The 17,960-nt window shown below is 39.1% G+C and overlaps 1 protein-coding gene and 1 pseudogene across 1 annotated transcript; one reads left to right on the forward strand and one right to left on the reverse strand.

Moving 5' to 3' along the window:
* Window positions 1-335: 335 nt before the first annotated feature.
* LOC103230931 (olfactory receptor 2C1-like) lies at window positions 336-1,348 on the reverse strand (annotated as a pseudogene).
* A 14,933-nt stretch (window positions 1,349-16,281) lies between these two features.
* On the forward strand, window positions 16,282-17,565 carry LOC103230932 (putative olfactory receptor 2W5). Its single transcript, XM_037986249.2, is given in 4 exon segments — window positions 16,282-16,870; window positions 16,873-16,983; window positions 16,986-17,105; window positions 17,225-17,565. Coding segments are annotated over 4 exon segments (957 nt in total). The 3' UTR covers window positions 17,362-17,565.
* The last annotated feature ends 395 nt before the right edge of the window (window positions 17,566-17,960 follow it).

Below are 17,960 nucleotides of genomic sequence, written 5' to 3' on the forward strand. Positions count from 1 at the left end.
TTGAGAGCATCTGGTAAAAGGGAGAAGTTACAGGAAGAGATTTGAAAAGATGGTGTTGTTCACCTTCGCATAGATGGATGGACCATGCTGCCTATTGTGTCCACTGAAAAGGAAGACATTTGGGAAGGGTCAAGAGAAGCACAATGGCTCTACTTGGGATTTCAGAAGATAGCACTTTCTAGTCAAAAGAGCTTCTGCAGACATCAGGGTAGCTCATGTTGAGAGATGGGAACTCTTTCCTTGGAGCTTGTGGACACTCATTTGGAAAGCCGACATGCTATTATTAATGGATGCATGCAGGCAGAGATTATCTGGCTTTTCAAGACCACCCTACCCTAGGATAGTAGGATCCTACTCCATGCCCTCTTCACTTTCTTATTTCTCAGGGTGTAGATGAATGGTTTGAGCAGTGGAGTGACAACAGAGTAGAAAAAAGACATGAACTTGGCTTGAGTATTATTGGCAGAGTGCTGGACGTACATGTAGATTGCTGACCCAAAGTACATGATGACGACCACCAAGTGGGAACTGCAGGTGCTGAGAGCCTTGTGCCTTCCTTTGGCTGAAGATAACTTCAGTACAGCCCTCACAATGAAGGCATAAGAGATGAGCACAAGCAGGGGTGCCACCAGTGCAAAAGGGATAGCACCCACAGTCAGGGACAGGTCATTAGCAGTGGTGTCACCACAGGCCAGCTTGATCAGAACAGGCACCTCACAGAAGTGATCCAGGGTGTGGTGACCACAGCATTGAAGCTGGAAGGTGAGCATGGCTTGGATCAGGGAATTGGCCAGGCCACTGGAACAGGCTGCAGCTGCCAGCTGCACACACACCCAGGGACGCATAATGAGTGTGTACCCGAGGTGCTGGCAGATAGTCACATGGCGATCAAAAGCCATTACTGTCAGCAGGGCACATTCAGTGCAACCTGTCCAGTGGAATAGGTAGGCCTGTGTGATGCAGCCCCAGGAAGCAATTGTCTTCCCTGGTCTCCAGAGGTTGGCCAGCAGCTGTGGTACAATGGTGAAGGTGACACAAAGGTTGAGCACACAGAGATTGTCCAGGAAGAAGTACATGAGGGTCTGGAGTCTGGGCTCCATGAGGGAGAGAAGGATGATGGAGCTGTTTCCCATCAAGGTGAGGATGAAGGAAACCAGGACCACTCCAAAGAGAGGAATCTCTAGCTATGGATGCTCCGAGAAGCCCAACAAGACAAATGTGCTGGAAAAATTCACATTTTCTCCTTGCATGGGATCCACCTTACATACAGCTAGAGGGAAAGAGGCAAGATTTTGAGGATAAATGTGATTTTTATTTTTTTATTTTCTTTTCAACTTTGATTTAATGTTCGGGGGTACATGTGCAGGGTATTCAGGCAGTAAATGTGTGCCAAAATCCCACTTTCATATTTCAACCACTCCATAGGAACCTCCCCAAGTCTTCAGTTATTTGGTGGGATAATCTGCATAATTGCTCTGGGAAGTTCTTAAAATATGAGGCAGATTCTGTATAGCACTTCCCTAACAGTTGACATTGAAGTAGGGATTAAGGTGTAGTATTCTAGACATGGTGAGAAACGCTACAGAGCCCAGCCAACTCAACTACATATCTGTTTATATAAAGATTTCTCTCTCTTTTTCTCTCTCCCTCTTCCATCTTCCTCTTCCCCACCATTGTCTTCCAGTTCATTCATAAAGCTCACTAAAAGAAAGACATGCAGTCCTTTGCATTTAGCATGTCTCTTTCAGAAAACTGGTTATAGGAAACACTGCTTAATGTTTCCTTTCAGTCAAGTTAGATGGAAGATATTTGGATTCTCAGATAGGTTAGAAATTGTGGGTGTTCTTATAGCTGCAAAACAGCACAAACTCTTTCTGTAGTGAACAGGCCATTCAATGGTAGTTTATTTTAGGCAATCTTCTCTCCTTATCTTTTTCCTCCCAGTTTTAATTATGGTAAAACATACATAACATAAAATACACTGTCTCAACCATTTTGAAGTACACGGTTCAGTGGTATTAAGTACATTCATATTGTTGGGCTACCATCACTGCCATTCATCTTTAGAATCTTCATCTTGTAAAACACAAACTATACATATTAACCAATAATTCTCTGTTCTCCCCTCCTCTGAGGCCCTGGCAATCACTACTTTACTTTCACCTATCCTCAGCTCACCACCACTTAATTGTGAAAACAGCTCATTTCCCCTGACTCATTTACTGTGCTTGGGGAAATCACCTTTGTTCCACCCTCCAAAGAATGAAATTATCTCCCAACTAGGCCAGAGAGGCAGTTACTGCTGTGGTGTAGTTTTAAAATGCTGAGTACCACACTATCAAATACATTTCTGTTATTAGTGTGCTCATACTTCTCATCTCATTTTATATTACAAAATTTTACCAGGATGGGTCATGATGAGGAGTTGTCACATAATAACTCATAACAACTGCAACTGTCAGTTTTATGGGTGTTTATCAAACTAATGTTATTTAGAAAGACTCACACCTTTGTGTGTGTGTGTGTGTGTGTGTTTTTTTTTTTTTGAAATAGGATGAGTAAGATTGATTGTAAGAGACAGAGAGATTCTGAGACAGATGGGCAGATTGTCTTTCCAGATTTCAAAATCAGAGTGATTGCCATTAGTTATAACTTGAACTAATCTTTTAATTACAGTTTTAGACTCAGTACTCCTACACTAGCTTGAAACTTCAATATTTTGAAGAACGTGAAAACTAGCAAAAGCCACTACATAGTTCTTGTACTTCATTCTTCTAGCCATAGGTTTTATTTGGATATAACAAATTTGTATTTTTGCCCTTAAACTGTTAGGTCACACAGTTGTGTGTGGATGCCAACCCCATTAAACAAATGTAGAATCCACTCAGTTTTTATATACCTGCAGTATTAATCATAACAAGATTGATGAGACTATTACGAGGTTGTAAGCATTTTCAACTGTTTATGAAAAACATAATGTATAACTTTTAATGAGCAATTTTTCTCAATGTTCTAACAAATACAGCTTCACATTGCTAACACCCAGAGTCTAGTTTTAGGAAATATATATGAAATCCTCTGTATTGTATCAAAAATATTTATAATTTATCATGTAGAGATTACTACAAGATATGAAATTAGAATGAGAGCTAAATAATTCAATAGTTCGATGTAGCCATTCTCTAAATATACCTCTTTTCTTTCTAAACAAAAGGAAATCATTCACCAAATCCTCTTCCTACTCAAAGGCTTTTGTGTTGACAATTTTCTCAAGATTTTCCATTAAATACGATTCAACTTTGTGGATATGGTTCCAAATAGAATTTTAACTGAGCTGTATAATGATTTTATTCCATATAATTTCACTACCCTTTGGCTTTTAAATTATGTTAAAACAATATATATACACACATATATATGCTTAAATATATATATTTATATATTATTGTAACATAATTATATATTTAAACATATATATGTATATTTAAAAACTGGCTGATTAACTAGTAAATATAACCTTGCCTTTGGGAATTTCCTTACTTCTTAAACTTCTGTGGAGAATAAATGTATTGTGGACCTTAATTAGCACAATTTCCTGAAGAATTAACTTTTGAGTTCCATGCTTAGAAGCAAAGCTTGCATGAACAAAGAACATCTGTTGCCAGACATTTTATAACAATGATCAGTGTCACTACTTGACAGCAGCACTGCTATTGTCACTGTTGTATTGTACTCCCCATACTCTGGCTTTCCACCCAGAAGTCAGTCTGATACAACTGGCAGGTTGATTTTATCTACACACTCCATTATCATATGCTATGGACTGAATTGTGGCTCCCAAAATTCACATGCTGAAGCGCTAACCCCCAGTGTGACTGCATCTGCAGATAGGATCTTTGGGAGGTAATTAATGTTAAATGAGATAATGAAGGTGGCACCCTAATTCAATAGGACTGTGGCCTTATTAGAAGAGGAAGTGCTCTCTCTCACTTGCTCGCATGCTCTGTGTTTCTGTCTCCCTTTCTCTCTCTTTCATATTCTTTCTCTCTCCCCACCATGTGAGGACACAGAGAAAAGGTGATCTTTCGCAAGCCAGGAACAGTCCTTACCAGAAACCAAATCCTGACAGAAACTTCATCCTGGACTTTTTGGTCTCCAGAATGGTGAGAAAGTAAAATTCTATTTTTTACACTGTGGTGGTAATTTGTTATGGCAGCCCAACCAGGCGAATGCATCACCTTCATTATATTGTCTCTCTCTACCTCATTCATTCTTCCATCCTTTTCATTTCATCAAAAAACAAATCATTATGTAACATAAACTGTGGATACACAGCAAATGTTTTCATTTGTTCCACATTTTGAAGGACTTTTAATCTCACACATGGGAAGAGTGCATATAAACTAGTTTCAGAAAACAAATAGCATGAATTTGGAAATATAATTTCCTGAAGGCTGAAAAAACTAAAAGTATGAGTTTTTAGAAAATGCTACAAAATTATATTTTTTTCTTTATGCGGAAATAAAAACACACAAGGAAGACGTAGAATAATTGCTAATTACAATCTTATTTAGAAAAGTGAGTTCTAGAAGAGCATTTCAGCACTATACTGTCAAGCAATTAGGAACAAGCACCTTGCGTTGAACATGTGTTTAATTCTTTAGAGTCACAGATATTACGGCACAATATCTTCAATTAACTTGTAAATGATTATAGTCATGGAAAATTCCTATCAGAAAAAGTATCGGCCCGGCGCAATGGCTCACGCCTGTAATCCCAGCACTTTGGGAGGCGGAGGCGGGTGAATCACCAGAGGTCAGGAGTTCTAGACCAGCCTGGCCAACATGGTGAAATCCCATCTCTACTAAAAATTTAAAAAAAAAAGAAAAGAAAAAAAAAATTAGCTGGGCATGGTGGTGCGTCAAAGCAGAATCCTGGAATTAAACATTGACTAAGTTTGTGATAAACTCTGGGGAGACCTGGAGGAGAAACTAAATACATAATCTTGTAATTTTATAAGCATTTTGAGAAAGTGTGAGCAGTAGTAGCAAATGTAGGCAACTCTAAACAAACATGAAAAATAGCATGATTTGCAGAATGTGGCTTTGGATGTTGGTTGAGAGTGGGCACCATGGACATGGTTGGGGCATCTGGTTTAGGGGGATGAGCATAGTGTTTGTATCCAGAGTACATCTCTCTGGATCTGTGACACAGACACAGTGACACTACATACTTAGGGCAAGAAGTATCAGCACTTTGAGCCTCAGCCTTCTTGCACAAAAATGCAAGAAATAACGTTCGCCTCCTAGGGTTTGGAGATGATTGAATGCTTTAATGTATGGGAATAGAAGGCATGCTGAAACTGATTATTTCTTCATTCCAAAAATGATTATTTTTTGTAAATAATAAACAAAAACAAGCAAAACCGTAACAGCATGCAAGAATCAGTGTGGGAAGAGCAGAAATTATGTTGCCGTGTTCCAAATACTACCGCCTGCATTTTAACAGTTGTTGAGCCCTGTGCAATTTAGTTAGCTTCCAGCTGAGCCTCTATTTTCTCACTTCTAGAGCAAGAATTATCACAGTTTATATATTATTTGCACTTTAACTTGGTGCTAAATAACTGGGAAATATATGTAGTCAATGTAGAGGAAACTGAAGCACAGAGAGATCAGGAAAGCTGCAAGAGAAAGCAGAGCCACACCATGACACAGCTGGAGATTACACTCAGGCCAGAAGCCAGGCCCTTTCACTGCACTGCCTCATAAAAGAGATGCAAATCTATGATGATGCAAAGCTGGCAGGGACTGCTCATGCACGTCACCCCAACAATGAAGAAGCTGATTCTGAGTAAAAAAGATAAAACATAAACAGGATGTTGCTTTAAAATTCAACTGCTCCATTATAGGCTACGGGAAAGCTGGTTGGGAAATTGCACGTGCAATAACATTCTGACAATCTCTCTCTCTCTTTTTCTTCATTCAGTTTAGAAGGTTCTATGAAAAGTTTTCTTTGATTACACATTTTAAATAAATAAAGCAATAGAGAAATTGTGAGAAAACCTAATGAATTGTTTTCAATAGTAAAAATACCATTCATATAAAAATCTAGTAAAACTATGCATTCTATACTGTTAAACCACGTGTTTTTTTTTTTTGTTGTTGTTGTTGTTTGCTTGTTTTTTGTTTGTTTATGTAACAAATTATTTTAGATTCAGGGGAGGTAATCTTTTCAAATTGAATTTTAAATTGACACACTGGAGTGTTTGGGAGGGGAGTCTGGAGACTTGCTGTAGAACACTCTCTTTGAAGGATTTATTATTGGCAGGGCCAGTGTTACACAGAAATAATATCATTTTCTAAATGAGTTCACGTTTGGGAGAGAGGGACATACACCTGAACATTTTTTTCAGTAGGAAACTACATTAAAACACAATGAGAGCCAGGAGTGGTGGCTCACGCTTGTAATCCTAGTAGTTTGGGAGGATAAGGTGGGCGGATTGCTTGAGGTCAGGAGTTTGAGACCAGCTTTGGCAACATGACGAAACCCCATCTCTACTAAAATCACAAAAATTAGCTGAGTGTGGTGGTGTGCGCCTGTAGTCCCAGCCACTTCTGTGGCTGAGGCAGGAGAATCACTTGCATCTGGGAGGCAGAGGCTGCAATGAGCTGAGATCGTGCCACTGCACTCCAGCCTAGGTGACAGAGTGAGACCCTGTCTCAAGAAACAAAACAAAAATCCCCCCCGCCCCGCTGCAAAAAAACAAAAAACATTTAGAGGTCAATTTTGGATAAGTAGGAGTTATTTTTTTTTCCAAGGATTTTCTCTGTGCAATACCATTGAAAATAATTTGCTTTTGGCTGGGCCACCAACTTTTGGGAATAGTCCAAAAAGAAGACTACTTCATGAAATCCAAGAGCAAGTTAAATGGACACCTTTTGCCATCCCCTTGCTGCCACAATGTTAGAATTCTTACCTATCACTGAGATACCTTGTTTCCACAGACACCTAATCTAATCCATTCTTCATGTTTACCTGCTTGAATAATCTTCAGAAATTGCAATCCTCATTTTATGATTCAATTATTTTAAGGCCCATACGGAGCCTCCAAAGAGCAACATGTGACACCTGGAGCCATCTCTGACTTGTCCTCTATGTCACCCCATGCCTCTTCTCTCACCAACCTCATTCTCTTACCACTTGTTCCAGTGTTTAAAAAGCACATGCTAGTTTCAGACAGAGAGGAGGAAGAGGCTTTGAGATCTATTGCACAGCAGAATGGCTATAGTAAATAATAGTGTATTATGTATTTCAAAATGACTGAGGGTACATTTCAAATGTCTCACCATAAAAAATGATAGGCAGGTGAGGTGATGGATATCTTATTAGCCTGACTTAATCATGCCACGTTGTATAAATGTATCAAAACATCACATAATTATACCTCATAAATGTATATAATTATGATTTCTTAAACCAAACTAATAGTAATAATAAATTTAAAAAAATGAAAGAATGAGCAAAACAAAAAGGGGAGAAGCACACACTCTAGGCTGGTTTCTTTGCATATGCTCGTTTCTCTGTCTTTCTCTTGCATTAACTGGCTAGAGTCCTACTTATCCTCTAATACTTGGATCAGTCTCATTTCCTTCTATGAAACTTTCTGTGATGTCCCTGTCTTTGTCTCCAAATTCTGCTTTGCTTTCCTGTGTCATTACTGTCCCCTGCTGGCCCTGCTTTCTGCCATGTTTAAATTCCCCTTGCCTCCTCAGGACCTAGTTTTGGTCTGTAGAAGTTATTTACTAAATGCATAAGTAGATTGATTCCGGGGTTACTGATCAAAATATTTGTTTCTGTAATGTCAGTCTAATTTTGTTGTCAACTATTGTCCCAAATAAATGCTCATGCTGGCCTGCTCTTGTCTACCTTTTTATAGTTTACTTAGTCATTGTCGCCTCAATTCATCCGCAAATACATTCTTTCTCTTGCCATACAAACTTCTTCGTATTTTTTCCCCCAATTCTACTCAACACTCTAGACTTGGTTCAAATTTGACTTTTTCTTTAGCCATTTGTCTTTACTATTGTGTAAGATACAGGATGGTAGAAATTTTTTATTCTATTGTCTTGATTTTTAAATATAATACCTGGTACAATGCTTGATGCCTATTAGAGGCTCAATATGGGCTTGGAAAATTATCGTTTTTTGTCTGTTTGGCTGTTGGCTTTTCCTTTGCCACTGGCTTTTAAAAAAATGTATACACTCAGTCCTAATCTGTTCCTGGACCTGAAAACTACTGTGATGATTCTGGAAAGGGAGTCATAATTAGGTTTGAGAGGACTGTCTCCTTAATGCTTTTATTTGAGGTCCCATTATTTTACCTCCCATTACCTAGAGTAGTCCATGCTCCTTGGGTGAGTGAGAGAATCTCCTTCATCATTCTGGGAATTCAGTAGAAAAGAAATGAGTGTTAATTCCTGTGCTCAAACCCAACCTAAACCTAAGTGGCCCTTCCACTCATTTTACCTTGAGGTTGAAGAAGGAAGAGAGGTGGGGAGCCAGCAGTAGGAATGTTCAGACCTAGGTCAGGAGATGCTGATTCTCTTCAGGGGGTCTGGAATTTAATGGTCAGATGGGTGAGACTAACCCAAATTCAGCCAAGAGAGAAAAAACTTGCTGACATTGGAAGGGACCTCCTGAGGTTTATTCTTTTGACTCCTCTGAGACCTGAGCAACTACATGTAGATAATAGTTCAGGGGCTTAGTAGGTAAAAAGGATGGATTTCTGCTCCTTCTAATTTATTGTCTTTAAAATAATCTTTGCCTTAGGGAATAAACCTGAGTGAGCTGAAGGCAAGACCCTGAAACAATAAAATTGTTGTACAACAGGATTAAAATAGAGTCTTTGGCCACATCATGTTTTCATAGGCTTCCTATTAAAGAATATGCAGAGGGACAGAATGATGTCCATCAGAGGGGAATTTTTGTTTAAAATTTTATAGTTAATTACATGTGAAGCAATAACCTAAAAAGAATAAAATATCTAGGAATATAGTTAACCAAAGAAGTGAAAGAGCTCTACAATGAGAATTACAAAACACTGCTCAAAGAAATCAGAGAAGGCATAAACAAATGAAACAACATTCCATGCTCATCGATAGGAAGAATTAAAACTGCTAAAATGACCACACTGTCCAAAGTAAGTTATAGATTTAATGCTAATCTTATCAAGCCACCAATGACATTCTTCACAGAATTAGAAGAAACTATTTTAAAATTTATATGAAATAAAAAAAGAGCTTGAATAGCAAAGGTAATCCTAAGCAAAAAGAAGAAAGCTATAGGCATCACATTACCAGACTTGAAACTATATTGTAAGCCTACAGTCATCAAAAAAGCATGGTACTCATTCAAAAACTGATACAAGAAACCAAAGGAACAAAATAGAGAGCCCAGAAATAACATTGCAAACCCACAACCATCTGATTGTTGACAATGCTGACAAAAACAAGCAATGGGGAAATGATACCCTATTCAATAAATGGTGCTGGGATAACTGGCTAGCCATACGCAGAAGATTGAAACTGGACCCCTTCCTTACACCATATACAAAAATCAACTCAAGATGGATTAAAGATGTAAATGTAAAACCTAAAACTATAAAATCCCTGGAAGATAACCCAGAAAATGCCATTCTGGACATAAACCCTGGCAAAAATTTCATGACAAAGATGCCAAAAGACACCAAACAATTATTGCTCTTTTTGCAATAAGAGCAAAATTGACAAATGAGATCTAATTAAATGTAAGAGCTTCTGCACAGCAAAAGAAACTATCAATAGAGTAAAGAGATAGTCTATAGAATGCGAGAAAATATTTGCAAACTATGTATATGACAAAACGTCTAATATGCAGAATCTATAAGGAACTTAAACAAAGTTACAAGCAAAAAAACAAAACAAAACAAAACAAAACAAAAAAACACCAAAACAAAAACAACCCCATTAAAAAGTGAGCAAAAGACATGAAAAGACACTTTTCAAAAGAAGACATACATGTGACCATTGAGCACATGAAAAAGTGCTCAACATACATGGAGCACAGTGGCTCACACCTATAATCCTAGCACTTTGGAAGACTGAGGAGGGAGGATCACTTGAGCCCAAAAGTTTAAGACCAGCCTGGGCAACATAGTGAGATTCCATCCCTACAAAAAATATAAAAATTATCCAGGCGTGGTGGCTACTCAGGAAGCTGAGGCGGGAGGATCACCTGAGCCTGTGGAGGCAGAGGTTGCAGTGAGCCGTGATCAAACCACTGCACTCCAGCCTGGGTGACAGAGTGAGACCTTATCTCAAAAAAAAAAAAAAAAAAAAAAAAAAAAAAAAAAAGACAAAAAAAAAAAAAACCAAAACCAAAAACAAAACAAAAAACCTCCACATCAGAGAAATGCAAATTAAAACCACAATCTCACACCAGTCAAAATAGCTATTATTAAAATTTCAAAATACAACAGATGCTGGCAAGGTTGTGGAGAAAAGGGAACTCATATACGTGACTGGTGGGAATATACATTAGTTCAGCTCTTGTGGAAAGCAGTTTGGTGACTTCTCAAAGAACTCAGAACTACCATTTGACCCAACAACTATTCACAATAGCAAAGACATGGAATCCATTTAAAAGCCCATCAACTGTAGACTGGAGTTTTTAAATGTGGTACATATAGACAATGGAATACTATGTAGCCACAAAAAGAATGAGATCATGTCCTTTGCGGTAACATGGGTGGAGCTGGAGGTCATCATCCTAAGCAAACCAATACAGGAACAGAAAATCAAATACTGCATGTTCTTACTTATAAGTGGAAGCTAAACTTTGAGTACATGTGGTCACAAAGAAGGGAACAACACTCACCAGGTCTTACCTGAGGGTGAAGGGTGGGAGTAGGGTGAGGATGAAAAAACTACCTGTCAAGCACTACAGTTAGTACCTGGAAGACAAAATAATCTGTACACCAAAACCCTGTGAAGTGCAATTTACCTGTATAACAAAGCTGCACATGTACCACTGAGCCTAAAACAAAAATTAAAAAAAAAAAAAAACCCATAAATGTTAAGAGAACGAAAAAAAGTTTAGAATGATAACATCAGTATTATACCATTTATGTAAAGTTTTAAAGTGTGCAAAAATACTATATTATTTTTGAATACATGTATGAATTAAAATGAATTTAAATACGTTTGAAAATGATAAACATAAAATTTATTTTACCTCTGTGGAAAGAGGGAAATAATATGTTCTCAGGATCCTTGAATATACCTATGTTTTATTTCATAAAAGACCTGGAACACGTAACGCAGATGTTAAAATGTCATAAAGCTGAGTGGTGGTTAGTCTATCCATTGTTATCTTATTTTGTGTATGTATCTATATATCCAAAATATTTTATAAGTTTAAAAAATCTACCAACATAATGCCAAATAATCAGTTTTACTGACATTTTCTTGAATTGACTGAAATAAACAGGTTTTTTTTTGAAAAAAACAAACAAACAAACTTGTGAAGCAGTATACTTTAAACATTAAACACATCAATTCAGTGGAAAATTGAGAAGTTCTTTAGGTGGATAGATATTTATTTTCTTGCCATTGGGGCAACTTTATGGTATCTTTATGAAATACTGTATTTCACAGTACAGTTTTTCTTGAACTGTACTTTTTCTACAACGAAAACCATTATTTTGTTCCAGTCTTCCAATGTTAACTATTATCACCATCATTCAGAGAACTTCAGAGAGGATGAAACTGCTTAGTTTTACTTTATGAACAAGTTATTGGCTGCAATGACTTTTCCCCACCATGGTGGAGCTGGTGATGAGCTTATGCACTCCCAGCTTGGGAGACAATTGTCACAAACACGTTTTTTATTGTATAACTGTAAGGGGTACAAATGCAGTTTTGTTGCATGGATATATTGCACAGTGGTAAAGTCTAGGTGTTGGCTGTAACCATCACCCAAATAGAGTACATTGTACCCATTAAGTAATTTCTCATCCCTTATCCCTGTTTCACTGTGAACCTAATGGACTTCATTCACTCCTTCAGGAAAGGGAAATACTGAATCAAGGAACAAATTGTAAACATCAATACTGTAGAAGGTGTTGTGTTAAACTCCAAATGCAAAAATTCTCTTTCATTTTGACTAGAAATAGCCATTTTCAAAGTTCTAGAAATGACAGAATCCCATGCAGTAAAAACACAATTATATATTTTAAAAAACTTAAAATGTTAACTTGGAGCCTGAAAAACCATAGTTTGAATCTCTTTACTAATTACCCTCCACCTCAATAGTATCAGTTGCATTTTGCTTAATGTAATGGGAAGGATAAGAGATAAAATGATTGGTGAGAGGTGGTTCCAGTTTGGGCAGCCAGTGGCTACTAGTTATTTGACCTTGAGTAAGTCAGTCACCTCAGTATAGTTGGAAATTAATTTTTTCTTATGTAAAATTAGAAATTAAGGTTTTTTTCAAACTATGAAAGTTTTTTTAATCAATAAAGGTTAACAGTTGACATTCAAGAAAATTGGAGATATTCTATTTTCTGCTACTTCTTAAGAGATTCCTATTTTGACTTAATACACCAATTGGAATGGAGGGAAGAATTGAAGTTTCCCGTAGCCTCTTAACGTGGCAATAACAAACCCAAGAGTTTCCTATATCAGTGTCCCCCTTACCTCATTCTTTCTTATACTGGAGGGTGTACATTCTTTGGGGATGCTTGCCTCCCCACATTTTCATGATTTTAATTTTGTGAGTCCAGGACCAAATGAAGAAATTGATCTACTTCTGTTTTGACATAGAACCCAGAAATTAATTCTCTTTTCAAGAATACCTGAGCCCCATGTTTGGGAACTTTCTGTGTTGCCTCCCCGGTGAGTTTTGTGTTTGTGTGTGTGTGTGTTGTGGGGGGTTGGGGGGGCCCGCTGGGCCAATCTCTAGATGACAACACCAGTTTCTGAAGTCTTAGCTCTGTAAACAAGCTGATGTCAGTTTTTCTCATGCTCCTAGATGATTCCAAATCCCCAAGGTGACATGACATTAAAGTTGTCCTCTTATCCACTTAGTATGAACCAATAAAATGACATCGTCTATATTCTCAAAGCTCTTAGAACTAAGTGTGCTTTCCTTTATCCCTGGGGGTGATCTGCCATCTCCTTAACCCTAGACTACCTGTATATATGGACGTGAGATAAAACATGTTGACCTGAAATGTGGCACTATGCCATACCACTCACTTAGCTTGTCATTCCTGCCCACAGTTCATCATTTCTCTTCCAAGCTCTGCTACTTAAAGGCTTATTAACACTTAAATGGGACAGACATTATTTTTGTGCTCAATCTCCTTTCAGGGTTTTCATTAGAATTTCCTCTGGAAGATCTGGAAACTAAAAGGGACCAGAATTAGCTGCCTTATCCATGAGAAAACTCCTGGTTGATCTCTGGAATTGAAGTAAGGAGGGTTGACAGAATCATAGGTCTTCTACTTTCTGGGAAGAACAAGGGTGAGATTTTAATGCAAGCTTTGTCATAGCAATGAGATTTATATCTGTATCTTCAGTCTTCTGTATGCAGATATAGAGTTATCTTTGTAATAGTTATGATTAGAGTTTATATCTGTTGGAACACCAGAGTAACGGGTTTCTCAATGCCAACTTATAATTTGGAACTCAATTTTGGAAAAGAGACATTGTATCCAACTCGGAAACAATCAAATGCACCAAATCCTAACAAAGTGAATCTAAAGTAGATTAGGAGTGATTATGTGATTACTCATTATCCATTTGTCCATTGCTAGCTGAGCCAATCCTAGGGCCTCTTCTGAGCCTACATGCACACACAATAAACCAATCTTTTTAGTCTCTTGATAAAATGATAGCTGATTTGAACAGAAAACCATGTGATTCTGTTTAAATCAAGCTTTGCAAATCTCTGGCGAATTTTAGAGTGATCGCAAGTTTCTCTCTGAAAATGGCTCATGATGATGGATTTTATTGTTAGGATTGTAATGTGTAGGTTAATGGGAGTGCAGTAATGAGTGATTGACTTTAAACAACTACAGCATTAAGTGGGTGAGAAATAGATAGGAACAGGGAGGAAGGAAACTTGAGTTAATGCGTAGGGCTGGCACTATAAACCTTGCTCTGATATGAAGCTGTAGTGCAAGCATTGGCTATTCTTTCTTCTTCTCTGTTATTGAGGTTGATAATCTCTAACATAGAGATTCTAATGCCTGTCCTGTCCACCTTTCAGGGCTGCTGTGATGATGGTTTGAAACTAGAGTGTGAAAGCTCTGTAAAAGTCTAATATATAGTAATATGAAAGGGTTGTGATTGTTTATGATGTGCTCTATACCTAAGCCAGGCAAAAATAGTTCTACTGCTTGGCATTGTTAAATCCTGTTCAGTAAGCACAGAGAACCATTTGGTGGATTCTCCTCTACATGAGTTGGTACAGTTTTGGGTATAACCTTCAACCAGAGAATCAACCTAATTCAGACCTTGGGGCCTAAGTTTTCAAAATTAGTAAACATTTATAGTATTATGTGTCAACTGAACTACTAAAGGTATTTGGGCATTTCTAAGAGCTGCATTCCTTGCAATTTCATGGTTCTGAACTAAAGAGCTAAGAAACGTGAGAAGACAGGGTGCATTAATTTATAGTTGAATACGTGTTAGGTGAAACAGAGAAGAGCCTCTGCATATTTGTTATAAGGGTTAGCAGTGGGACATTTTGGATTCAAAGAATAAAGCATTGTGAAAAAAAGTAGTTTTGAACAGATGACTACAAGGTAAACTTGCAGTTTTGGCTAAGGAGTCAGAGCCAAAGTGATAAACTTTGCTATGATCACCCAAAGTGATCACAACTTTATCACCCAAAGTGATGAAGTTGCTGAGCAATTTGTGTAGCTTGTCATTGCCACTCTTGGGGTCTTCTGAACCTGGGAGAAAACTTATGATGGGTCTGAGGATACAGAATTACAAGTTGTTTTTAATAACCAATACCTGTAAAATGTGAGTCTGTGAGTCTCCTTTGTGAGTACTCAGGAAGCCTCTGAAAGTCTTCCATTCTTTGATACTTTGCTGGCTACTTCTGATAGACCCTGCACCCTTTTACCCTTTCATAGGGCTTTGCAGAGGGTCCGGTGCCTGGACCAATGGATGGGAACTACCGAATTCCCAATTGCAGCTCCAACAGGATACAGCTCATAGCATGTCAGTTGTCAGGATGGACAGGTGGTGACAGCGGCTGCATAGACACATGTCCTTCAACGTATTTCTGTGCCCTCATTCCCACAGCTTTCTTCTTGTGTGTTGCCCAGATGCTGTTTGCTATTATCACAGCGGATACAAGTCTGGGTGGACATTGGCTGTATAAGGCAGAGTTCCCATCAAAGCTCTGGGCTTAGACTGGAAATCATCAATAGCCGAAAGGGCTGAGGGTATAAACTCAGTGTCACCAGTTACATAGACATGTGAGGTCTGAGTGGGGACTTAGAGAAGATCTAAACTCTTTCCCATGTTGCACAAGAGAAGTCAAGTTAGAGAGAGATGAACTGGATAGCCGGCCATACATTTGCAGACCTGTGTTTTACAGAGGCAGAATTAAACCTATCATCTCAGTCCTTTCTTGTAGGGTCAAAAATCACTGTGTTTCTTCTTAATAAAATTACATGCCATTAAGGAGTTGCCTGGTATGTACATTCATGGCTTCCCTAAGCATCATCCATAAATGTGGTCCTTCATGACTTTGCATATACTACCTCCTCTTTGTGAAACATATTTAGCTCAATCTGCCACATGTCAAATTCTTACTTATTATTTGGAACAACCAAAAAAAAACTCTTAGACTCAGTAGTCTCCCTTAATGCAAACTGTTCACACAGGCCCCCCTGGTCACTTGGGAGTGATCTGCATAATACTCAGCCTTTTAACAAATCTTCTTTGAGAGAACTTTCTCTTTCTCCCTTCTTTGTCATTATTCATACACATTATTCACCAAGGAGGGAAGCTCCAGAGTCAATTCATCCCATCTTCCTGGGGCATCAGGCACATGACTTTGCACGTAACAGGTTTTAATAAGTGTATTCTAAAAAAGCAAAGAAAGGGCAAATGGCCCTCTTAACTTCACAGACCTGTAAATGGAAATTGGAGAGTGCCAGATGATCTGCATCTGCCCCCTTATCTAATTCTTTCATTGTTTCTCTGTAATAGCTGGTGGATTATGGGAAAGGACAATGCCAGTGACCTACAGGCATTCATCCTGGTGGGCTTTTCTGATTGGCCTGGACTGGAGAAAATTCTCTTTGCTGTTATCTTGATCTTCTACATCCTGACCCTGGTGGGCAACACTGCCATCATCCTCTTGCTGGTCGTGGATGTCAGGCTCCACACACCCATGTACTTCTTTCTTGGGAACCTGTCTTTCTTAGACCTCTGCTTTACAACAAGCATTGCCCCTCAGCTGCTGTGGAACATGTGGGGTCCAGAGAAGACCATCACCTACCACGGCTGTGTGGCCCAACTCTATATCTTCATGGTGCTGGGCTCCACCGAGTGCATCCTCCTAGTTGTCATGTCCTATGACCGCTATGTGGCCGTCTGCCGGCCCCTGTACTACACGGCAGTCATGCACCCACGTCTCTTCCTGCAGCTGGTGACTGTGGCCTGGTGCTGTGGCTTCCTAAACTCCTTCATCATGTGTCCTCAGACGATGCAGCTCTCACGGTGTGGACGTCGCAGGATGGACCACTTCCTGTGTGAGATGCCTGCTCTCATTGCCATGTCCTGTGAGGAAACCGTGCTGATGGAAGCGCTCACCTTTGCCCTGGGGATGGCTCTCCTCCTGGTGCCCCTCTCCCTCATCCTCATCTCCTATGGTGTGATTGCGGCCGCGGTGCTGAGGATGAAGTCAGCAGCAGGGCGAAAAAAGCCTTCCACACCTGCTCTTCTCACCTCACAGTGGTCTCTCTCTTCTACGGAACCATCATCTACGTGTACCTGAAGCCAGCCAACAGCTACTCCCAAGATCAGGGGAAGTTCCTGACTCTCTTGCAGTAATGAGTGATTGACTTTAAACAACTACAGCATTAAGTGGGTGAGAAATAGATAGGAACAGGGAGGAAGGAAACTTGAGTTAATGCGTAGGGCTGGCACTATAAACCTTGCTCTGATACACCATTGTCACTCCCAGCATCAACCCCCTCATCTACACTCTGAGGAACAAAGATGTGAAGGGGGCCATGAAGAAACTTCTGGGGTGGGAGAAAGGGACTGGCAAGCCTCAGTGAGGGGAACACTCTAGTAATGTAGACAGTTTACTGGAGTTATTCTCTTAGATGTGTCTGTGGCCATGTGGAGAACTAATATTCAAGCAGTAGAGTGAACGTGGGTGGGAAGATGCTTTCGAGTTTCACCCCGTCCTCTGCCCTCTGGATGTGAAGTGGTTTCCTTCTGTTTGAAGGTGCCTGCTTCAGGATATCTCTGCTGTATCTTGCACTTTCCTTATCTTTTTGATTTATCCACAACCGCTGAGAACTTATAGAACTAATTCAATCACACAAAGGCACTGGGCAGTCTGCAGATTATGTCATGGATGTCAAATAAAAATTGAGACAACATGAGTGGCCTTTTCTTCAAGCCCTTTTATTTGCTTCTGTGGCAGTTTTTCAAAGAGAAAGGGGTCAACATCAGTCAAGTTATAGTGCCCTGTCCTGGATACAGGTTGGTTCTGTATGAGTAGGGAATATCCTTTGAGTTGCTTTTTGAAAAAGACGAATTTGCTCAGAGTTATTTGCATCTTCTCCTTGACCTTTTCTCATAGCCAAAGTACCTACAAAAGAGCTGACTTTAGTCAGGAATGCAAGCCTTTGCGAAGAACAGAGCAAATGATACACATCCAGA

The sequence above is a fragment of the Chlorocebus sabaeus genome, chromosome 25, assembly GCF_047675955.1.
Source record: "Chlorocebus sabaeus isolate Y175 chromosome 25, mChlSab1.0.hap1, whole genome shotgun sequence".
Classification (NCBI taxonomy): Eukaryota; Metazoa; Chordata; class Mammalia; order Primates; family Cercopithecidae; genus Chlorocebus; species Chlorocebus sabaeus.